Here is a 25,234-nt window from a genome sequence, read left to right on the forward strand (position 1 = left end):
ATATATTTATCAGTCTGGCGAGTAAACTAAAAAATTTACTAGCCAATGGCGATTCAATTGCCAAGGTGTTCGTAGAGGGCTGAGAAAGCTCTTGGATTTCATCAAAAATATCTTAATTTGTGTTCCGAAGATGAATGAAGGTCTTACAGGTTTGGAACGACATGACGGTGAGTAATTAATGACAGAATTTTCATTTTTGGGTGAACTATCCCTTTAATACAATGTCAGAGAAAACTTCATGATGACTGTTTTTGATGGGAGAAATCTTGACTAACATTACCAGGGGAAAAAATTAAAACTCATCTGTACAAATACTTTGTCCTTTCAGTTTAACATCACCTTTAACATCTGAAGTACTTGAGAGCGTCTCAAATACTCACTGTAACAGCTCTCGCATGCTCTGGCCAATCCGACAGGCTGGTCTGGTGCTCCTGGAAGCACCCCTGCTCCATTCACGAGCCCTGGCTTCACGCTGCTCATGCTCAACTGGTTAGGGTTGGGCTTGTTACTGTAGAAAAAAAGGCCATGACGGTTACTGGATTTCATCTGGTCAAAGTGCAATCACTCAAAGCTTATGGAGAAATGCAAAATCCAGGGTTGAACTTCGACCTTTTGAAATACTCACTAGTTTGGGATATAAACCTGCTTTAACTTGCTCTCAGCCTCGGCTGCTTTTAATCGTTTCTGTATGAAACAAGATCCAGTTAGTCTCAATGTGAAAACCATCTCTGTGCACGGAGACTTGAGACAGCAGTGTTGGATTACCTGCTGAACGTATCTGTCTGTGGTCTTCCACATGTAGTAATACTCAATGATGCTGGTCAGAGACTTCCAAGGAAGCTGGAATAGGAAAATAAAAGATCATTTAGAATGAATACTTCACTAAAATCATAAACAAACTGCTGTTTATTATATTTAACCCCGTATTTACAATGGGTAGGTTATGAGGTTACGATAATCTTCATGTCTTTCCAAACTCATAGGACTTGCATTTATCTTTGAAACACAAATGAAGATATTTTCAATCTGAGAGATTTCTGTTCCTCCTCTGAACATCCACGCAAACCAAAACTTGGACTTTTATATATTCATTGTAAAAGTAATCTCTATAAATTGAGCAGTTTAATCAAAGTCTTCAGAGGAGACATAATCAATTTATAAAATAAACAGATTTATGTTTATAAAGGCTTTTTTCACATAAGCACTGATCACTAGAGAACCTCAAATATGGTAAATAAAAGATCAACAAATGTAGGCTAGGCTATATATATATGCAATGTCTTTTTAATGTGTGAAAATTTTGGTTACATTTTTGGACTTTCAATAAATGGACAAAAAGGAAGAGAGAATATTAAAAAAGTATCTTCAGTTGTGTTCTGAAGATGAACAAAAGTCTATGTTTGGAATGACATTTTAAAACCTTTTAACTCGGAACCACTGTGACTAGATCACGGAGTCAGATCATTGAGCTGAACTTGAGAAACAGATCAGTGAACGAGTCTCACACATTAAAATTGCTCAAATCACTGAACGATGCAGCTGCAGTGGCTCTTGAGTTGCAGCTTACTACAGGTGTAGATTACGAGTGAATAATAATAAAAATTTTGGTCTGTTTCATACATAGTTTTTTTATATGGTTTACAAAGATTTGAAATTAGTCATATGGACTCTTTTATGGAGCTTTTTTGGCGTTTTTTGTCACTTTTTGACAAGTGTTCTGAAACATTTTAATTGTTTTGTACCACAGAAGGAAATCGTATGGATTTAAATAGCAACATCAAACAAGTGATTAAATGGTGACAGTTTTCATTTTTGGTGAAAGCAAATCTGTTCATGATGGCAAACAGAATTCCAGCTCCATTTCCCATCCTTTGTGTCACTGAATGAGCTGGTTGACTTCTTTAGGGTGTGCCCATTTTCCATGCTCCTCCCTGTTTCTCTAAGTAGAGATTTCTGAAACACTCAATGCTGCACACACACACCCATCGACCACCAGATGGCAGAGTTAAATGCACACTTGCTGTCCCCTGAACAAAGGCAGTTTATCAGTCATTACTGCCACAATTACCTTAGCATATGCTGTTCAAATCTTTTCAAAGCCACGCTATGCTGTAGTACAAACTGAAGAAATCACCCTTCTGCTTGTGTAAACACAAACTTACAAAGTCTTGCTGGATGTCAGTGAAGTCCTTGCCGTATTTCTCAAGAGCTTCCTCGAACAGGTTGGCTTCGGATGCGCTCCATTCCTCCATTTCATCCCGGCAGAGCACCGGCCCACCCTGGGGTACCAGCGCCGCGATGGCCCGCGTCATGTCGTAGCCGTTCTTATGCAACGTGTCCATGGCGTGAAACTGAAAAGAAAAGAATTTGAAATAAAAACACATCATAAATGATGGCTCAAATCCAAGATTCATCACCAAACAGTCCATTGTTTTCAGCTGAAAATCTGAATAGCTCAATCCTGGGAACAACACAACACTGACACTAGATGAATTGTAGAGGAATTGTGTGGGCAGCATGAGAGTGTGTATGTTTATGCATTGGGATGTTGCCCTCTGGCATCTTTCCTTCATGTTTTGTACACAACGGGCAGAGTTGGGTGGCTGGAGAGTGAAAACCGTGCTCTGATGTTCTTCTCGAACAGCCTATAGGCTAAAACTGAACATAGAGCTGGCAATAGGCCTTTCGCAGTTATTACATAATCGCCTGGTGGAGATTATTTGATCTAATTGTGATTATTTGAGATGATTGTGATCACTGTGCACTTTAAATTCTAATCACATTTTGCCACTCAAATTCTGAGTTTAAGCATCCTGACGGAAACCAATAGCGTGAGTTTGACTGACCAATGGCATTCATGAAAGCTATGTGTAACAGTTCTTATTTTTTACAATTATTTTTGGTGAACTTTGGAACACTTTACCTTTATGCAAAATGAAAACACTGAGACTGACGCCAAAACCAAAAAAAAGCTAATTTTAAAGTAGACTTTGCTTGAAATAACTATACATTTAATTAATAAAACAATCCATTATAATGTATTACATGTTTTTTCCTTGAATTTGTGTCAATGAAATAACATTGAGACTCCAACAACATTTTAAAAATATTGAATGAACTTCAAAACAGTACAATTAGTCATGTAATTATTCAGTTTGAGTTGTTTAATACAATTTTGACTTTAAATAAACTATTACAAACTAAGTAGATGTATTTGTTGACTTATGACAGAATACTAACAAACAATCTCTAAAACTTAAATTGACTTTTGACTGATATAAACACATCTGTACATACACGACAAAAGACAAAAGGATTATTTTCCATTTCTAAATGAAAAGAACATGAGAGCTGGTTCCTATCAGATATTAATTACTTCTGTTAAAATCTGCAGCCTATTTTCTCTTTTAAACAAAAAACAAACATGAGTTTCCAGTGTCTGATATTCTAGGTTATCCGTCCAGGTTATCAGACAAAAGCTAAATAACATGCGCAACAACAAAGATAAGATGAGATTTGAATAGAAGAGCATACCAAAAAAAAAATATCATGATGAAAAAGCATCATTGGGATGTTCGGTATGTATTGTATTAGCTAGACTGTATTAGACTGTAAAATAAGATGAGAAAAGACATTTATTATGCCTCTTTTATGACAGGATTAATAATATGATATGTAGGGCTGTAACGATTCACTCAACTCACGATTCGATTCGATTCACGGTTTTGATTTCACGGTTCGATTCGCGGTTTTGATTTCTCGATTCGATTCACGATTTTGATTTCACGATTCGATTCACGATTATTGTTATTATTTTTTTACAAAATGAGATTTAAGACAAATTATAAATTAAATGTGTCCTTTTATTATTGCTTGGACAAAATGCTGCACATTTCTTTGTGAAATTGAAATATAACACTATAATAATATACTAATATAGCACTTGCATATTACTGCCCTTTTGTTGGTTTTGATTGCTTCTATTGTCCTCATTTGTAAGTCGCTTTGGACAAAAGCGTCTGCTAAATGACAAAAATGAAATATAATGCAAATGTAAATAACAAAACTACATTGAAATTTTAAAACAAGCCCCATTACAACCAGTTTCAGAATTGGACAAATTATCCAAAAAGGTTTGTGTTGTTTTTTTTTTTCCTTCTGTAAATGTCTGCCATTAATTAGTATGAACCTGCTGAGCTTAACTAAAGTGTGAAGTCTTCCAGCAGCGTGTTGAGTGTGCGAGAGTGTGAGAATGTGAGATGTGCCGTACCAGTGTGATGTCTCTGGAGGCTGCCGCAGCGCTCATGTGCAGACTGGGCTGCCGAACTGAACTGCTGCAGTCTAGAGCCCGCGCAAACGTACCCACAGACCTGCAGGGGAGGGGCGTTGGGGAAGTTTGAGAAAGAGAGGGGAAAAAAAGAGAGAGTGAGAGCGAGCAAAATATGCAGTTTGAAATAACAGGGTATAGAGTGGTTTAAAAAATATATATATATATTAATTGAGAGGCATCTTCAGAATTTCACAGCTGAGGTTTTTGTTGTTTATTGTCTTTAAAACGCAATGTTCTGTTCACTAAAAAACAGCAAATTTGTTCACGCTGCAGAATCTTACCGAGCCACAACGAGGAATTGGTCGATCTGTTTCTCGGTGAGGGGGTTGCTGGGATCCCACACTTTCTCCTCCAGTTTTTCCAGCTCCCGACCATCATCCTCTGCTGACAAACCAACACCCACAGATCACATTCACTACAGGACACTGATCTGAAATGAGACTTTTGTTTCACTTTCTTCCTGAAGCCATCTTTCATCTAATGTTAACTTAATTTAGTTCTTACAATTAGTGTAAGCAGCATTCCTGGGCAGCCAATATAATGACCAGGATGTTTAATTGATAGTTTTCACGTGACGTCACAGCCTTATAGGAACGCCCACCTGGAGGGCAAAATGAAGCTTTGCTCCACTGACCGCAAGTTATTTTTACGCAGATTGCATTAAGTAGTAATGTAGTAAAACGCAGATATTAAAAGGCGAAATTCAGTAAACACCTTATTGATGATGTATATTTTGTACAGGCATGCAGATGAACCCAGAATATAAACACAATGTGCAAAGTTTCACATTAAATGGTTTCCCAAAGAAAACCATTACAAGGAAAACACTGAACCATTAGCGGATTGCGTTCATATTCCGGCCTCATCTGCTTGCTTATGTAAACTATGCATCATTAATATGGTGATTACTGAATTTGATCTTTTAATATTATCGTTTTAAATATATTAAGGCACTTTAAGTGTTTTTACAACGTTTTGTCGCACTGTTTAATGATTGAAATATTGCTGCGGGTGCTTAATATGGAATGCAAATGGACAAAACTTGCATTTTGTTCACATACCTTTGTTTTATTCTTTTGAGAGGTGATCTAAATATTTGTGGCTGTGAAACAGATGGAAAATTGACAGGCTTTTGCTACAGTTCTATGGATGTTTTGCCCTCCAAGTCTTCAAGCTGGTCACGTGACTGAACGCTATGAATTGGGTTCTATCTGGCATTTTGAGATGACTCCCATTGGGCATTAAAGGCTGCATTAAACTGTAACTTGCGATCATCTTTTTTTCTCTATTGTGATATACAGTACTACAGTGTATCCGAGTGAAGCAGCCTCTTGAATGAGGAAAAAAAAAAAAAAACTAGGGCGGGACTTGATTTTGTCCATCATTAAAGGAATAGTTCAACCAAAAATGAAAATTGTGTAATCGTTTTCTCACTCTCATGTCGTTCCAAACCTGTATAAGTTTCTTTCTTATGTTAAACACAAAAGAAAATACTCTGAAGAATTTTGAAGAGCCAAACAGTTGTTGGTCCCCATTGACTTCCATAGTAGGAAAGAAATACTATTAAGTCAGTGGGGACCATCAACTGTTTGATTACCAGCATTCTTCAAAATATCTTTTTATGTTCAACATAAGAAAGAAACAATTTTTATCTATCTGTAATTGATTGTGGTGATTCATGCTCAAACTGTTGCTTTGAGTTGGATCTGTTGATTCAGTTCACACAAACTGCTCTAAATGATTTGCGAACAAATTAAACCGATCTGAGTTGTGTTTTCTACAAAGCAATGGGTGGCAATGGTTTCTATTATCTACTTATTTTTATGATGCTTTTGGGAAAAGCAAGCTTGGTTTCTCAATGGTCTGAATAATTTGTCAAGTTGAAAGCTCCGGTTCCTATTCAATGTAACTGAACAGTAATCAGCAACCAGTATATTTAAAAAAAGAAAATGTCTGTGTCCCATGAAATAATGTTTTTTTTTTATCATTTAAAACAAATCCTTAAAAACCACTAGTACACTAGTCTGTATTAAGAATTCCAGTAATGTTTGCTATAAAATATACATTACCAATCAAAAATATTGAATAATCAAGCTTTTTTTAAAAGACGTCTCTTATGCTCAACAATTTGACTAAAATAAAGTAATATTGTAATAAAAAAAATAAGTGTTTCTACTTCTATTTCAAAACTATTTATTTCTGTGATGGCAAAGCTGAATTTTCAGTGTCACATGATCCTTCAGAAATAATTTTAATATGATGATTTGCTACTCAAGAAACATTATATATTATTTTCAATGTTGAAAACACTTGTTGTGCTGTTTGATATTTTTGTTAAATGTTAATATGATGAGTGATGAAGACAAATACAAGATGAGAAAACAGCTGGTGAATATGTGGTGTGTTAATGGTCTCATCTGAAGAGCTCAGAGCTTTGACCATGTCTAACTCAATAAGGCGAAGAGACATCTTACCCTCTTTCAGGAGGTCAGTGATGTCAGCCTGGTACTTATTTCCCACTCTGATCTCTCCTTTATCAGCCAGCAGAGTCTTCTGCTGAGGGTCGTATACCAGAGAGTAGAAAAAGGCATCCTGCAAAACCAAGAGACACCTTGATTAAGACCAAAAACATACTGCATTAAAGTACACAATTGCTAAGCTTAATTTTGTGCATCGTTGCATCAAAGACAAGAACGCACACCAAGTACAGCACGCTTGTAATGCGGTGAACAAGCTTATGTGTAAAGTATGTTCCTGGCCTTTAATATAAACACAGACAAATGAACCGGCGAAGACCAGTGTTTGAGATATTAGAGGACCGGCTTGACGCTTTGTAGAGTCTCCAGTCTCCTCATTACTAAATATGAGGAGGAACATACTGGGTCAACACACTGAATTATTCATTTGGATCGGGACTCAAACTAGCTCTCATACACGCACGCGCACACATTCACACACACACACACACACGTCAGATAAACATTTCCCTCTTGCAGACATACTGTGAATGGAGATACAGAGAGTGAAAAGCAAATGCATGCAAACAAAAGCATTTGCACATGCGTAGAAACACCTCGGCATGCTGTGACACTCACCTCTCTGTCTAAATAGGACTTGAGGGCTTCAGTCTCATTCAGAAGTGTAACGCAGCATTTCCCCCTAAAAAACAACATAACACACAGTTTTAGTGGTGGACTGAATCACATATGCCATTAAATAGATCTGAATTGCTTCACATAGTTTACTCACAGTACTGACAGAATTTTGCTGTTTTGTTTTTACAGTCTGTCATTTGTTATTTCATTACATTTAAAAACGTATCACACAATTTAGAATGTTAAAACTTCAATCAAAACAATGGTGTTTTCTTTTTTAAAAGTACACCTCTCAAAGGTCATAATATGTATAAAGTTTGAAAAAGTATAAATAAAAAAACAAACCTGGTCCCCAAGATATAAGAACCGATGCTTAGAATTTCTTAGAAGTGAATAATTTAAAATTTTATTTGTACTTTATTTGATTAAGTTTGCATGAATTAATACTCCTGACAGATCCCAGAGCTAAAATAGACCTAGAAAACATCAAACCAACAAAGTTACACAAGACATTAAAGCTGGCGTATATATGAAAATTGTACATCCTGGCCTCTCTCCAGTATATCAATTGTAGCAAAAGGGCCAAAAATACCATTTTAAAAATGTTACACTGCATATTCTTATTCAATATATCTAAATATCCTTAAAACAAGATCAATTTACATCATCAGTAAAATGACAAGCTGTCAAGTCTTGTTCTAAGTGAAAGCAGAGAAAATGTAGTTACGTTTATAAATAAAACTTGTTTTTCCTTTTGAATTAAGTTTATTTTTCTAACAAGCTGGCTTAATATCGTCTGATATTTTTTTCAGTGTATCTTGTTTTAAGTATAATTAGATATTTTCCTCAAAAACAAAGCAAAATGCTGAATAAGAAATGTTTTTTGGCAGTGTACCCAAAGCCCTCACATGAGATTTGAGCAAATCCTGAATTTGAACTTATTAATTAACTCTGTTGTTGTGTTTAATGCCAGTTACATTTTAATAACATTTAAGGACTATTAGCTCTATTTTTAAATAAACAGGTTTCCATACATAATCCTTGTGCATGTTTTTGGGTCACTGCAAATGAGTAAAACAGAAGGAAAATTCGAATCACTTGATGAATCGCTTCAAACCCTGAGAGAGTCGATGCTGGCCGTCCACCTTCCATCACCAAACAACAGCGAAGAACCCGTTCATCCACAAAGGTCAAGCTCACTCCACCCTTGAGTCCGACTTTCTCCACCAACTCAAAAGAAGATTTACATGAGTCAGACGTGAACTGGCCAGCACCTCAGGTTTGTAAGTAGGACACGAGCGGATGTGGTGGTTTAAAGGGCAGCCTTATGCTGAATGGCCGCTTTCCTAAGAACATCGATTTCATAACAACTTCCAAAATAAAAGTGGGCATGATCCTCATTAAATGATTCTACTCACATGTACAGATGACTTGACGAAAAATACAAGCCCTTGAGCAAAAACGAGATTGACTCAAACTTAAATTGCTCTCCGCTGAATTCGTAGCGATGAGAGAGCGGTGTGAAAGAACGAGAGGTTAATACTCCCTTGTGCTGGGGATTCCATTAGGTCAGAACATGAAAAAGACTGAAGGGAGCCAGTATGTGCGTGAGATGTGTGACTCACGCAGATGCTAATGAGAGCGAGACCAGTCGGCTGCTAGACAGAACACCGCAGAATGAAGCGTATCCTCAATATCGACAAAGCTTTTTGTAGGTTACCTGATGTGTGTCGCGGGCAGAGACTCCAGCTGTCTGGAGAGGAAGAGCTCTCTGTGTCTCAGCTGATGCTTCTGTTTCTCTGGGAGATCCACCATTTCGGGGTTCTCCATCTCCTCTTCTATTTCTCCTAAAAGTCAAAGGGAAAAGATAAACAACCTTCATTTGTCCACCCTTATTAATATTATTACATATGTGATGCTGCATGCTGATGCTAATTGCCTGATTCTGACAGTTATATAGGAACCAAAATGTTTTTTAGTATTAAAATAGTAAGCGTTTTTAATATTAGTTATTTATTGGTTATTGGCCATAACATTAAAAATTATAAATGGCATCGAAGTCAAAGTTCTCTTGACTCCCTTCTACTGGAACATTATCGTTTTTTAGGTTTCAAAATGAACTCGCACAATATTTACTCAAAATGTTTTACCCTTCATACAATTTAAAGGTGCAGTATGTAATATTGACAGCAAATGGTTGAAATTAGTACTATGGTTCAAATCCAAAATACTGAAGAGAGCTGTTTCTCCCGCTTCCACACGTGGGTTGCCAGATTGAGGACACGCAACAGGAATGAGCACAATTGACAATGGAAGACGACGGTGATTTGATTTAGCCACGTTTTAATGTGCTTCTGGTCATATAGCTTTTTAGATGGATGCCAAGGTTCTTTAGGTCGGGTAGAATTTGTGATCGCTGTGTTTTTCACCAACTGGCAACCCAGGGTGTCGAAATATAGTAGTCAACATTTGAAGTGGATCAAAAAAGTTCATCAAAGTTGAAAGTTGAAAGGTTTTGATCCACTTCAAATGTTGACTAGTGTATTACTGGGTAAATTGGCAGTGGGTGGAATCACACAGACCAAAACAAAAACAGGCATTCCAACACTGAACACACATTTCAAAGTAGAATAACTAACTGGCTGTTAGGATTTTTTTTTTTTTTTCCAGAGAAATAAGTATGTGAACCTATGATATCTTCACCTTTTAGTAGTAAAAAAAAAAAAAAATTTAAATAAAAAAAACGTGTCAGTCGATCACTACAGAACACTTATTGCTATAATGCAAAAAAAAATTTTTTTGACCACTGCACTTGTGTCTTTTGTATTCTAAAAATGTGGTGCTCAAGTTAAAAGTTTTCAAGTTTTTCAACTTTTAAAAAACGTGCTTTGAGACCTTTTTTTCCCTCATATCTTTGCCCTGCGTCTTACCATTTTAAACACAACAATGCCTTCTGTGAGAACGACCTCTAAGGCTATCACAACAATTACTACTGATCATACTCAAGTTCATAGATTAGAACTTAACTAAAAGTATTGCACTTCTGTGCATAACTCACACCGCACTGTTTGTCAGTCATGAACGAAACCCCACAACACAAAGCTTGTTGAGGAGAAAAACCTATGTAAACTACATTGAAGGATGAACCATATTAGTCATATCTAGGGATTAAAATATCTTCGGCCCCTTTACATCTGAAATGGTGCTTTCTTGGATCACAATCACATCTCGCTTGATCGCATTTAATGGCAGATATAAATGCATAGATAGCTAGCAACACACTAAAATCCATTTAGTAATCACAGCAATAGACTTTTTTCCAAAAAGAAAATTTTTTTTAAGTGTTTTATGGAGTTATTTGTGAGTTCTGATCTAGGACAGTGGTTCGCAAATCTATCCCTCACTGCATCATTTTGATCCGCTTAATTCAAATTCAATGTGGTGTCTTTTGATTAATATACATGTACCTACCTATCCTTTTCTATTCACAGCAACTTACAACAAACAAGTGAAACCTTGGGGCATTTAACCCTATAGAGCCTAATGTATCAGATTTGATATGCAAAGGTCTCTAAATTAACAACACGATAAAACCTTCACTGAAAAACCTGTTGTACACAACCGGTTTTTGTCATACATATCATACTATATCATATTATATGGGCCACAACAGCCTTATGAATTTAATATGATACTAAATAAAACCATGTATGCAATTATTTTGTTTATTTTTTTGTATAAAAGCTTAAAAATAAATAAAATATATAATATATAAAATCAATTTAATAAATAAATATATTCTGATTATTTAATTTCATATGTCTGGCTTCACAGGGTTAAACCTACATCATTTCCACAAGCCCTACAAAGACCCAAATCAGGAAATCACACCATCTTCACAGGACTGAAAAGTTCAAAGTGAGGTGCGGATAAGTTTGTGATGGCCATTCATCCAACCTAAAACCACATCTTCAAGCAGAGACTAATCAAACACTGTGTACAAACGTGAAAATGACTGCAAACAACCAAAAGAGAGCAAGATGACACAGACGCCTTTTCTTAATTGGGTTTACGCAAACACATTATCACCCTTCTCTTAAAAAGATTACTGGGGATGTACAGAGAAAGAAGACATCTCTCTTGACAAACCCCACATATATGTGCTGTATGGAGGCAGAGTGCGGCGGAGAATGATAAGTGGGAGAGAGTCGGGAGGGAGGGAGGGAGAGAAACCAGCGAGCGTGCTCCAATTCATTTGGAGTTTCATTAGCGAAAGAGAGAGAGAGAGACAGATGGAGAAAACATGAAGATGGAAGGAAAGGCAGCAGAACAAAAAGAATCAAGGGATTTTCAAATGAAAAAAAGAGACGATTGTGTGAAATCAATAAGTATTCCCTCCTCTTCCTCACGCGCTACTACATTCAGCACACATGTATGCCATTGCTTTCTACCTGTCACAAGCTATCCGGTTTAATCTTGCTATGAAGAAATCTGAAACTACGGTGGTCACTTTACAAGCGCTGCACATCAGTAACCGTTCTATTACAGCTGTGCGTGGAGTATCGACAACCCCTGCTGAGATGAGGTAGAGATGGAGCCTGAAACAAAGAGAGTGAATGGGATAAGATGACGCGAAAAATAGAGAACAAGCGAGAGAGGAACAGCCCTGTGGCTACGAGCAGCCTGCCGCGTCCTTGAGAGCCGTCGAGAAGAGAGGAGCTGAACTCAGTAAACTCCGCTTGTAGTTCTGAGAAAGAGAGAGAAAAAAGCCAATCATCTGCACCCTGCCTATACTCAACATATTACCTCTCCATTTCACCTGTCTTAACCAATTATCAATTATTGATGAATGAATCGCCTTACCAGGTGGAGGGGAAGAAAAGAAGAGGAGGTCAAGCTGAGAATCCAAAACCATTTTTTATTCACAACGCTTATATTTTCAAAAAGTGTTTGGTTCAGTTAACGGTAACCGAATGTCTGCATTCGTCTGTTGATCGTAAAACTATGGAAGCTTAAATGAGACAATTTGTTGGGTTCGAATTAGAGCTTAAAGAGCACTAAAAACCAGATTTACACATTTTCTGTACAAAATGGTAATGCTTGTCCATGCAAAACTAGGGTGTTATGGGTGGGTGGTTGTTGACGGTTGCTTTCTGGTCCAAATCGAAAGAGTCCACCATATGTCTATGATATTTTGGTCTCTAGATATGACTCTCTGTAAATCTATGAGATTTTTTAATGGTTTTATCATGTGTCAGAATTTTTTTTTTTTTTTTTGTATATCCAAAAAGTAATAGCTCTCTTTTCAACACTTAAAAATAAAGGTGCTTAAAAGGCTCTTCACAGCGATGCCATAGAAGAACCATTTTTGGTTCCACAAAGAACCATTCAGTCAAAGGTTCTTTAAAGAACCATCTCTTTCTTACCTTTTTATAATCCGAAGAACTTTCTTTCGCCACAAAGAACTTTTTGTGAAACAGAAAGGTTCTGCAGATGTTAGAGGTTCTTTATGGAACCATTTAGACAAAAAAAAGATTCTTCTATGGCATTGTGAAGCACCTTTATTTTTAAGAGTGAACAAACCAAACGATTCATGTCCAAAAAAATAAGCACAATTAAAACTGAGGTAGGGTTGGGAATCTAGAAATCCTGTTCTGCTTCATTTACAAAAAATACTGGATTTTCTGGACATTGGATTCTGTTAATTGTTTTTCAACATTTGGATTCTTGCACTAATGTAGACAGAACGCTGTACTAAAACACTCTGACAGTGTTTTCTGCACCACTATTCAGCGGTGGCACTGCAGCACTACTTAATCTACCACCATAGCAAAAGAAATTTTAACAAGATGTGAAGTTGCAGTCTGAAGTGAATCTGATGAAAGATGAGATGGAGACAATTCTATTTTAAAGTTATCGCTTCTGGGGGCACAGAAACACACAAAAATAAGTGAAAACTTCTCTAAAAAAATTTTGGGTCAACAAAAAAAAAATTAATGCAACAGTTTGGATCAATCTTTTTGAGTTATGACAACCTCTAGTTAAATTATGTTCAACCAAAAAACTACACTGAGTTAGAGAAACTTAATTTGTAGAATAAACACAAATTAAGTCGATTATCCAAAAAGGTTGTTACTAATTTTTAACATAATTGAGTTGTGGCTCTGGAAGCAAGTAATCTTTTCTATTTGAATTTAAATGAGCAGTTAGCATAGCACATGGTCAATGTAACTTATTTAGCATGTAAATTTAATGAACAAGTAAAATATTAGTTGTCACTGGCATTAGCACAGTCATTGCTCATATGGTCAATGTAGTGTATACTCTCATGGAGCCACCCACAACCTAACCACAAGCTGTTAAATATAACAGCTTAGAACATAAAATGTATTTCCCCTTACTAAAAACACATAAATAATATCTAATGTCAACATTTATTCTCACTATACGGTCCTCTAAAAAGCATGTGGGAACTAGAAATTCACTGCCAAATTTTCAAAAGTTGTCAAAACCAAAACAAAATGCTTACTGCAACTTAGAAAGCAAAAATGTAAAGTTTCTTTTAAATTAAAAATGTATTCCACAAGTGTATTTTACACACCATATTGAGCTAATGTATTACATTAATGATCAACATTATTATGTCAACAGAGCATATCAAAATAATGTTTGTAAGGTTTAATTAAACTAATAAATTAGAATTTTTAACTTGCACCCATGCATTTGTTTAAGGTGTAATAACAGGTGTGATAAAATGTAGCCTTACCAAAATATTATTGTTTATACGAACACACAGTATATATACTTTTCTTTCAAATAAATATTGTTGTTTTGAACTTTCTATTCTATCCTGAAAAAAGTTTCAGTTTCTAATAAAAATATTAGGTAGCACAACGGTTTTCAACATTGATAATAATATGCAATGTTTCTTTAGCAGCAAATCAGCATATTAGAATAATTTCTGAACAATCATGTGACACTGGAGTGGAGACTGCTAAAAAATTCAGCTTTGCTATCACAGCAATAAAAACTTGAAACTATATTAAAACAGAAAACAGTTATTTTAAATATTTCACAATATTATTGTTTTATTGTATTTTTGATCAAATAAATACAGCCATGGTAAGCATAAGAGACTTCTTTCAAAAACACTTAAAACATACAAAAACAATAATTAATGGCATCAGAATGATTAGAATCCTTATGACTCGCATCCTTAAGTTTAAGCCCGTACAGATGTGTGTCATTTCTGGAGGTCCAGAGACTATTTTCATTAAACCCTCACATGCACACACACTAAATACAATAGGTACAGCCTCCATCACCACACTCTAAAGCCTCCATCCAAAAAGCTGTGGCCACAAATACACACATTTTCGCTTTGTATGTCACATAAACCCACACCACGCGCAAACTTTCTGTTGATAAGGACATGAGAGGATACGGAGATTAATTCCGGTGCCTTTTTCCGCCCGCTATTTATTTATTTTGCCCTTCCAATTCAGGAAGAAATGTAAAACACACAAACACAGCTCACTCTGACAGCCGTGACTCAAAGCTGTTGCGCTCGGCACCGAGAGGTCGAGCAGAAAGCTCAAACAAGTGGAGCGGCTGAGACCGACGAGTGAGGTGATTCCAGTGAGTAGTTCACAGCAGGGCCAGGTCTCTCTCTCGGCACACATGGCGCCTCGCTGCCTCATGCTCTCAGGGCCCAGCGAGGCGGAGCCAGCATCACAGAGAGCAAAATATTTCATCTGTGAGTCACAGCACCCGCAAGCTGCTGAGTCCAACGCTCAAGTCAAGTTTACACACCACAAGCTCTGCTGGGTTACATCAAGGGTCAAAGTGCACTAGAAAGTAGATTTCTACAATTTCTGGAGAAAGCCAGAGTTTTATTTGCAAACAAACAAACAAACAAATAAATAAAAGAAAATACATTATAAGAAAAAGAAAAAGAAAAAAAATAGAGAACAAATACAAATAAAAAGAGAACTCAAATAAAGATAATAATAAAAAGAATAAACAATTTGGCAAAAAATAAATATAGATAAAAGAGAGATAGATAAATTAATAAATGCATGGATAAAAGAAAGAAAAAAGAAAGGATAAATGAATGAAAGAAAGAAAGAGAACAGAAGTAAAGAAAAATATCAGAAAAATAACTAGAAAAGACAAAAAGAATAAATACGGAAGGAAGAAAGAAAGAAAGAAAGAATTACTAAAAATAAAAATAGATAAAAAGGAAAGAAAGTAAAAAAATAATGAAGGAAGGACAAGAAAAGAACAAAGAAAATAATTTGGGACAGAAGTAAAGAGAAAAATAACAAAGAGAACAAATAAATTACCAAAACATACATACATACATACGTAAAAAGGAAAAAAAATAATCAATGCATGAAGGTAGAAAGGAAGGAAGAAAGAAAGAAAGTAAAAGAAAAGAATAAAGAGAATACATTACAAAAAAAATCATAAAAAAGATAAGGAAAGTAAAAGAATTAAAGAAAAGAACAAATGTAATGAACAAATGTAATGAATGAATGAATGAAAGAAAATGTAAATTAGTAAAAGAAAAAAAGAACTTAAAATAAAATAAAATAAAGAGAATAATAATTTATTAAAGAAATAAGAAAAAAAGAAAAAAAAAATGAATGCATGAAAGAATTAATGGAATTTCACCGGAGGTGAAATTTGGGGTTAACAATTCCTTTAATACAACCTAACACCTAATTAATAACCCTAACCCTAAATATGTGCAACAGCTAAAGTGATGCTTGCAAGCAGCACTAATAATGCACAATGGGCCGAGGCACTGCCTCTAGCTCTCGCATGAAGGCACACGAGACCATCTCCAGCCGCCACTGAACTTGTGTCTTCCCTCTTCTCATTGGTTAGGCTTCTCCCTCATCCTCCCTCCACTTGGTGACTTTTCTTTTTCCTTACGCTCTTCCACTCATTCTTCAACTCCCTTTCCCTTTTCCAAAGGCAGAGACAGGATGTAGCCCACACCCATGTGGTGAACAACCATTCCTGCCATGCATTTTTTACATATTGCAAATGTCTAAAGGTCCACGGAGAGACTGCTGGCATTAGCGAGAGGTCCATAATACACACACACAGAGAGAGTTCCTCTTGACTGCATCTGTGTGGTCCACATGAACAAATAGGCTTCACGGTCTCAGAATCAGACTTGTGTGTTGCGGACCGAAGCCAAAATCTCTTTTATATGCATAAGCACCGTGTCTAACCCCCGTACTTACAAACCTCTCAAATACCCCTCTGCTGATCAATCTCTACAGCAGCCATTTTGGAGGAAGGTTCTGCTCACAGCAGGAACAGATTCTCTTTTAAAAGACTCACAACTACAGTTCATTCAAGAGAGGAGGGTGTTTTAAGGACTGTCTCTCATCTGAACATTGCATAATGGACGACATAAATATCTTGCAGCTTTTTGCCTGAACCTCTAACAAGATTTAAAGGATTAGTTCACTCCAGAATGGAAATTCTCTATCATTTACTCACCCTCATGTCTTTCCAAACCCACTTCCTTCCATGGAACAAAAAATGAGGTATTCTAAAGAATGTCTAGGCTGTTCTTTTCCATATAAAGAAAGTGAATGGGAGTTCAGGGTGTAGAGCTACAAAAAAAGAGTTACACCAGGTTTGATGCCAATGACAATAAACAAAGAAGAACATACAAGTGTAGAACAATATGAAGGTGAGCAAATGACAAAATTACAATTTGTAGGTGCACTATTTCATTAAAGGGATAGTTCACCCAAAAATGAAAAACCTGAAAGACCTTCGTTCATCTTCGGAACACAAATTAAGTTATTTCAGGTGAAATAGAAATAGAAATAGAGCTTCCTGACCCTGCATAAACAGCAACCCAACGGAAACATTCAAGGCTCAGAAAGGTAGTAAGGACATCGTTAAAATAGTCCATGTGATATCAGTGGTTCAACCGTAACGTTATGAAGCTACGAGAATAATTTTTATGCGCAAAGAAAACAATGATTTTATTCAACAATTCCTTCTCTTCCATGTCAGTCGTAGAACCCGGATGTGCTGCGTCTTGTTTACAAGCAGAAGAATAAGCATGCTGTACATAAAACAATCTTTGTAAACATGTCTGAAGATTTAGACAGAGGATGATTTGCAATGTTTTTGCCAAACTTTCATTATTTGAACCAGAATATACAGACGATGAACATTCTACGTCAGAACGCCAGCTCCTGTGTCAACGGCATCACACGCATGTGTCACGGTACTCTTGTAAACGTGCATCAAAGACTGACACAGAAGAAGAAATTGTTGAATAAAGTTGTTATTAATGCTTTCTTTGCCCACAAAAAGTATTTTCATAGCTTCATAAAAATAAGGTTAAACCACTGATGTCACATGTACTATTTTAACGATGTCTTTACTACCTTTCTGGGCCTTGAACATGTCAGTTGCATTGCTGTCTATGGAGGGTCAGAAAGATTTCGGATTTCATCAAAAATATCTTCATTTGTGTTCCAAAGACGAAAGAAGGTCTTACAGGTTTGGAATGACACGAGGGTGAGTTAACTAATGACAGAATTTTAATTTTTGGGTGAACTATCCCCTTTAAAGGGGTCATATGATGCAATTTCAATTTTTCCTTTCTCTTTGGAGTGTTACAAGCTCTTGGTGCATAAAGAAGATCTGTAAAGTTGCAAAGACTAAAGTTTCAAATCCAAAGAGATATTCTTTATAAAAGTTTGGGACAAGGCATCACAATATGGTAAGGGTAGTAACATTTCCGTCACACGCTTGAGGTATTTGGCCAATCACAACGCACTGGATAGTTGGCCAATCAGAGCACACCTCGCTTTTCAGACCGATGAGCTTTGTAAAAATCTACGCGTTTACGAAAGGCGGAGCATAGAGAAGAGAAACAATAATGTACAGTATGTGGAAAATAATGTGTTTTTTTAACCTTAAACCGCATAAACACATTTCATTACACCAAATACACAAAATAAATGTTCTTTTTAGCAACATCATATGACCCCTTTAAACCAAAGACACTGAGCCAAAAACAAAAGCATTAAAGGGGAACTATTATGAAAAAAAAAAAACTTTTATAAGGTGTTTGTACACAGTTGTGTGGTCGCAGTGTGTGAAAACAACCAGTCTATAATAGTAAAAATCCACACATTCATTTTTTTAATAATCCTAATAAATCATAAACCGTCTCACAGAACAAGCGATTCCAGATTCTCCCTACATACACGTCATCATAGGGAGAAATCCCCACCCCTTTTGTGACGTTCTCTGCCCTATTAGCATAATCACAGCCCTGAGTGAGAAGCAGCAGTCCGCAATTACGGTTTTCTTGCTGTAGCTGCTTGTCAGCACCAAAGAGGCATTACAAGTGTTGTGTTTTTGGATGCACAAACATAGGAGTCTCCATAGACTCCCTTCATCTGAGCCGCTGAGGACACTGTGGTTAAGTTTCCTTTTCGAAGGAAATGTCCTGATTCTGAAAGAGGGATCAATACCAACGCTTCGTGTGCGAAAATTAGTTCCAGACAAAGTAAGCGCATTTTGTTTTCCAAAGCCTTTCTGAAAGAGATTCTTGGCACTCTGTAAGGTTAATGTTGCTAAAGCTTCCATGGTCTCTGCCTGTTTTCACGTGCTACTAGAATGATTGTAAATAGGAATGTGGTAGTTAAAAATTGCGTATGAAAGCAATGTAAAGACGAATGCATGAGAGTTTCTGAAATTTCAATGTGTGAGAATGTTTTGTTTTTGCCAGTATGCCAGAGCATGAGCCCTTGAAGCTCCGCCCTCTTCTGAAAAGGGGGCCGGGAGCACCAGCTCATTTGCATGTAAAGGGACAAACAAAAAAAACGGCACGTTTTGGCTCATATCCTAAATGTGGCGACTTTAAAAAGCTATAAAAAATGATCTGTGGAGTATTTTGAGCTAAAACTTCACATACACACTCAGACATCAGAGACTTATTTTACATCTTGTAAAAAGGGGCATAATAGGTCACCTTTAAAGTTGTTCAACACAATGAATATGAAATGTGCAAGTGATAAATGTGGTTAAAAATTGTGATTATAAAGAAACTCTCTAGACTGAATCAAAGAAATTTGCACCGTCAGCACATTAGTGGTGTTCTGATAATGAGCAAATGTAGAGAAGCAAACATGAATGTCATTCAAACCAGCCTGCTATCAAAATAACACAACCACATCCATACACACACAGGCTTCCCAAATTGTACGTGGTAATTTGCCTATAGAGACTTAAAACGAAGACAATATAAAGACTATTTTGTACGGTCATCTGGTTGATGTCATTGTGATAATAACATGCTATTAAATTAACTATATTTATAATATTTAAAAAATTACATTCATTTTAAAGACTTCAAAATAAAAGATAAAACTTTTCCTATTAAATAAACATCACTAGTCTTATTTATCAGGTCAAATTCTAACCAAAAAAATAAAAATACACTACTTTTTAATCAAAATGTATTATTCTCATTTAAGCTGACATAAAGGATGTGTAGGCGAGAAAAAAATATCAACCAATATTATTATAGCCTAATATGTTTTATCCAATAAAATCTAAATGGATAAAGTTAAACCCCACCTATTACTTTCCAATTAATATTTTGTTTCACTCAGAAATATGTACAGGTAATACAAAATTCCAATGTGTGTGAATGGTGATCCATGTTTTTAAAGAAGCAAATGTAACCTTCACTACAAGGTGCCTTAAACTTGAAAAGAGAGCATTCTAGAAAAAAAAATAGAAATATAACATAAGATAACTTGCGATATACAGACTTTATTGTAGCTCTGTATGATAACAGACACCGGGCGTTTTTTTACAGTTTGGTGAGCTGATTGTGGGTGGCCATTGTAGACTGCAAACAAACTGGAAGACAGCTGCCTAGGAACGCTCCCAGCACAAAGGCTCCAAAAAGTAAGCAGCAAAATTATGCTGCCTAATAAGGTGCTAAAATACCTTGTTTTGTCCAAAATCACATTTGATGTTATGAGGTTCCATTTCAGTTAGGATGCATCTGTAGAAGGTAGCTGTTTATGTAGGTAGTACACAAGGCACAAACAACATTTTTCATTTTTTAGTCAATTTTTCAGTTGAATAGTTAAATGTTCAAGTTGGCATGATATGAAAATTCATCCTATCTATTTTGTAAATGTATTTTATAGATCTTATTGTGAAGAATTCATCTATAAAAATGACAGATTTCTCTTTGGTGATGTATCCCAGACTTCTTCCAGTCATTTAGTCCACTTAACCCCCAAACCTCCACAATCGACTGCAAGCTCACATTCAGTTTTGAAGCTCAGAATCCAACCAACAACCGATGAATAGAACCCACTCTAGGGCTGTCCGATATGGTCATCACAATATTTTTTTTCCATATCACACAATATCAATATTTATCACAATATTCATTTCAATGATGGGGAAGAAAATGCTTACCATTTGGATGTTAGACAATGAGAATGAATGTACAGTAAACATAACTAGTTTGTTCACAATTAAACTCCAAAAAGTAAGCTACTTTTTAACTGAGGGCCCCATGAAATCCATTTTCCACTTACATTCGGTGTTTTCTATTTTATTTTATTTTATTTTATTTCATTTTATTTCTGAATTCTGTTACAATTTAATACATTTACATTTAGTCATTTAGCAGACACTTTTATCCAAAGCGACTTACAAATGAGGACGATGGAAGCAATCAAAACCAACAAAAGAGCAATGATATGCAAGTGCTATAACAAGTCTCAGTACACGTAGAAAGGATTTTTTTTAATTAAATAATAAATAAAAAGAAAACGGATAGAATAACAAAAGAATAGAGCAAGCTAGTGTTAGAGGCCTTTTTTGCTTTTGTTAATTGTATAAAAAAGAAAAAGAAAACAAATAGATAGAATACAAAAAGATTAGAAAAGCTAGTGTTAGTTTTTTTTTTTAAACAAATGTATCATCAAAAATTGAGTCTAACGAAATTAATAAAGTAATTTAAATAATATTTTAAAATATAATCAAATAAAAATAAATAATTTACAACAAAACTCTTTTTTTTTTCAATTAAGATGCTGCACAAAAGAACTGTATAAATTAAAACATGGATGAAAAAATATCTTGGTTGTATGATATTTCTTAGTAACAACAAAATTATTATTATTACATTGAGAAGTATACTTTAGTATACAATAGTAATATATTTCCATCATAACTTTTTCATGTAAAACCGAACATTTATTTTGGCGGTTTGATCTGTCAGTTTCAGTTTGCGTTTGACAGAGGTTTTCCTCAAATGAAATGGTGAAAAGCTGATGAAGTTATTCTCAGAACAGCTCTGGAGACTAGATGCTAAAAAAAAAAACACTGCAAGCGTCAAGTGTGGTTGAGTTCATGTAGTAGACATGCAGACTTAATGTTAGGCGACATGCACTGACTGGCTGGCTGTTGTCACCTTTATTTCTGCTGTGTGATAGGCTGCCACGTTAATTCATATCGAGTTAACTATCCAGAGTTTATCAACGTTATCAACACAAATTTCATTGTGATCTCGATATGATATCTGCCCTATCTCGCCCTACATGTCAGCTCAAAGCATTGTGGGTAAAGTAGTCTTTGACAGCTACTCACTTGCATGTTTATCAGCGAGGGTGATGAGCGTTGTAGAGATGTCTCTGCGTCGGTAGAAACACACCACTTTGGCCTCCACATTCCCATTTGCCGTCTGCAAAAGGAAACAGAGTTGTCACAGCAACAGCTTCTAGACCAATCAGCTCCTGGGGAAGCCTCAATATGCAAATTGAGGATCAAATCAAAACCATGACCTAAACACCTCTGCACTTCCTGGGTGATTTGAGAGGGTCTCGTGATGGAGAGAAGATGAGGAGGGCAGACAGGGGGGTGCAGTGTGATGTTAGGGCTTACAAGTGTGAACACAGTATGAAAAAAAAAAAAGATAGAAAGCTGTAGTTTTGAGATTTGTAAGTCATTTAGGTATGGGTTTTTGCCAAGCGCTCACTACTAAACTGAAACTTGTCACCCTTTGCATATTTAAAGGGATCGCTCATCCAAAAATGAAAAATTCGTCATCGTTTACTCACACTCATGACATTCCAAACCTGTATGATTTTCTTCCTTGGAACACGAGAGGTGAAATTTTAAATAACTTTCTGGCCACTATTTTCAATTTAAAAAAAAGTGAATAAGGACTGGGGCTTGTCAAGTTCCAAAAAAGACAAAAGGCACCATAAAAGAATGATAAAAATGAGTGAGTTGAACTAACAAACTGAGGCCATGTCCACACGTACACGGGTATTTTTATAAACTGAGTTTTTCCTTCTTCCGTTTTAAAAAAAATCTCCGTCCACATGAAAACGCAAACGCATGCTATGAAGCACTGTCAAGAGCATGCCAAACCAACAGGTGGCGATATAATCTGGCCTGAATCAGCTGATTTAGGGAACGAATCAATCAGACCAAGGGTTTAGAGTTAGGCCCATGATTTAGTCTGGTTTGAAAGGTCTGGGTTGTTAAAAGAATGTTCCTGCTACTTCTCTCATAAAAAAACCAAGAGCAGCTACTTTTATTTATATACGATTACAGTATTCATTTACATTTAGAATTAGCTTTTATTTTTACGTAATCCGTTTTCAATTTCATTTTAGTTTAAGTTTTAGCAATTTTGAAATGTTGTCATTTTTTATTTAAAATATTTCTATTTAGCTTTAATGTCTGTTTTTTAGTATTTCAACTTTTTATTTCTGTCAGTAGTCAAAGAAACATTTCCAAGTTTCGTTTACATTTGAAAAATGAAAGTTCAAGTTATAGTTAAAATCATCAAATATTTATCTTATGGACCACTTCTATTTTTTTTACTCATTTTGGAGCCTGAAAGCCCCAATCCTTGTTATCTTTCATTACATTACAAAGATTTTTCCAATCTCTCGCAATTGCATTGCCATTTGCTCATATCTGCCACTCACAAGTGTATACACAAAAAAAATGCTGCGACTTGGCTACAATCCGGGCTTTTTGTCGCAAACTTAAAGCATTAAAGGGTGACCAACTTCAGTCTTGTAGTGTTCGATTGGCTTTTAGCAACACACACATACATCTGTCACTCACCTTGTTGAGCTCCTCTATTCGCCTGATCAGCAGTGGGTTACTGGAGGAGTTTTCGAAATAAACATAATCTGTGAGGAGAGAAAGAAACAAGCGTTAGTTTCACACACCTACAGTCTGTCAGTGACAGGCAGCATCTCCTGTCACGCTCCCACACCTGCTGAGGCTTACCGGACTGTTTCAGAGACTAAACAGAGCATTCTCCGCCGGGATACATGACAGGAGCACCGCTGCCTTTTGGCGAGCTCCCCAACAACAACACTTGAAAACAAATGCATTGTCACGGTGAAAAGCTATGGTGTTTATAACTCAACCTCAAAGATAACCTTCAGCGGCTACTTTTGCCTGGCACCAAACGTCAAGCCAGTATCAGGACTATCAGAGGGAAAACAGACCATTAAACCCAAACAAGACAGAGTGATGCTCTCTTTTTCGTTTAGGTCATTTAAAAAATTTTTTTTTTTTTTTATTAAGAATACAATTCAAATACACAATTTGAATAAATCTCTTCTATCATGAGCATGTACTTAGCTTTGGAATTAAATTCATTTTGCGTTTCAAAATGAAAATCAAAAAATGTATTATGCCAAAAGTGTCAGGGTGGCACAATCATCCTGATAATGTACTAATGAAAGAAACAAATGAAATTCTTGAAAAGAAAGCCTTAAGTATTGTTTGAAAAACACCGTCTACCAAATCAAGGTCATGTGTTGCGACCAATAAAGTCATGTGGTGCCACCAACAAGCAGAGAAACATAAAAAAAATAAATAATAATAAATACACAAAAAACAGGAAATTGCCATGGAAGACGACCCCTGCAGAACATCATGACTGTTTCAAGGTCAAAAAGCCTCTTAGGTTAGTTCCGGTTCTTTAACATCATGTGGTGCAACAATATACAGTATATTAATCAATCATTTCAGATGCGTGTAAAAAAGAAAATTAAATTGAATGTACACACACACACACACACACACACATATGTACACACTTTTAAAAAAAAAATTCTAAAAACATGGCACGCGTTTTAAAAATGATTTTTAAAAGATTCTTTTATCATAGCCCCACTTTTGCCATTGACCCTCCTACCAATTCTCTCAGTTCCTTCTTTCTTGTGTCAACCCTCCTTTTCCCGATGTATTTGTGTGTGTTTGTCTTCTGTGTGTGTGCTGTTGGCCTTGCTCCAGGGCGTGTGGGCTCTGTGCAGGCTTACGGCTCTGTGGGACGTCCCCCGCAGGCCTCAGGCTTGGTGGGGTGCCTGGTCTTAACCCTGTGCGCGCCAGGACCTCTGGCAGATTACACCCCGCGTACAGCAGACGGCATACACACACACACACACACACACACACACACAGTAATCCCATGGTTTGGTGGTGGGGGGCGGGGGACAGAACATCAAGTCTGGCAAAAAACACGTTTGCAAACTCAGTGTTTGGTAACACAGCCATGTGAGCCTACAGCTCCCGTTTCAGAGAGAAGTCTGTTTACTAATACATCAAAATGGATGATTTTCCTGAGAATCTAAAGGGCAAAAAACAAGTGGGACTAAACTTTCGGGACAGACAGCTGAGAATTATAAACATTGGTTTTGGTTTTGAAATACAGCACTATCCTACGACCCTTTTTTTTTTTTTTTTTTTTTTT

At 36.2% G+C, this 25,234-nt stretch overlaps 1 protein-coding gene across 2 annotated transcripts in view; it reads right to left on the reverse strand.

Annotated features, from left to right (window-relative positions):
* The window catches only part of mta1 (metastasis associated 1), a 47,953-nt gene that overhangs the window by 8,296 nt on the left and 14,423 nt on the right, over positions 1 to 25,234 (reverse strand). The window contains exons 2-12 of one of the 2 annotated variants that reach the window (XM_016568756.1): positions 23,593 to 23,660; positions 22,099 to 22,192; positions 9,146 to 9,272; positions 7,426 to 7,489; positions 6,805 to 6,922; positions 4,612 to 4,711; positions 4,271 to 4,370; positions 2,163 to 2,351; positions 766 to 840; positions 626 to 684; positions 381 to 508 (exon numbers count right to left, since the gene is read on the reverse strand). In XM_016568756.1, the coding sequence (XP_016424242.1) occupies positions 381 to 508; positions 626 to 684; positions 766 to 840; positions 2,163 to 2,351; positions 4,271 to 4,370; positions 4,612 to 4,711; positions 6,805 to 6,922; positions 7,426 to 7,489; positions 9,146 to 9,272; positions 22,099 to 22,192; positions 23,593 to 23,660 (1,122 nt within the window). Of the gene's footprint in view, positions 1 to 380; positions 509 to 625; positions 685 to 765; positions 841 to 2,162; positions 2,352 to 4,270; positions 4,371 to 4,611; positions 4,715 to 6,804; positions 6,923 to 7,425; positions 7,490 to 9,145; positions 9,273 to 22,098; positions 22,193 to 23,592; positions 23,661 to 25,234 lie in introns of both variants that reach the window. The other variant, XM_016568755.1, reaches the window with a different exon arrangement.

Source organism: Sinocyclocheilus rhinocerous, unplaced genomic scaffold (genome assembly GCF_001515625.1).
Source record: "Sinocyclocheilus rhinocerous isolate Xijiao unplaced genomic scaffold, SAMN03320098_v1.1 scaffold61, whole genome shotgun sequence".
Lineage (NCBI taxonomy): Eukaryota > Metazoa > Chordata > Actinopteri > Cypriniformes > Cyprinidae > Sinocyclocheilus > Sinocyclocheilus rhinocerous.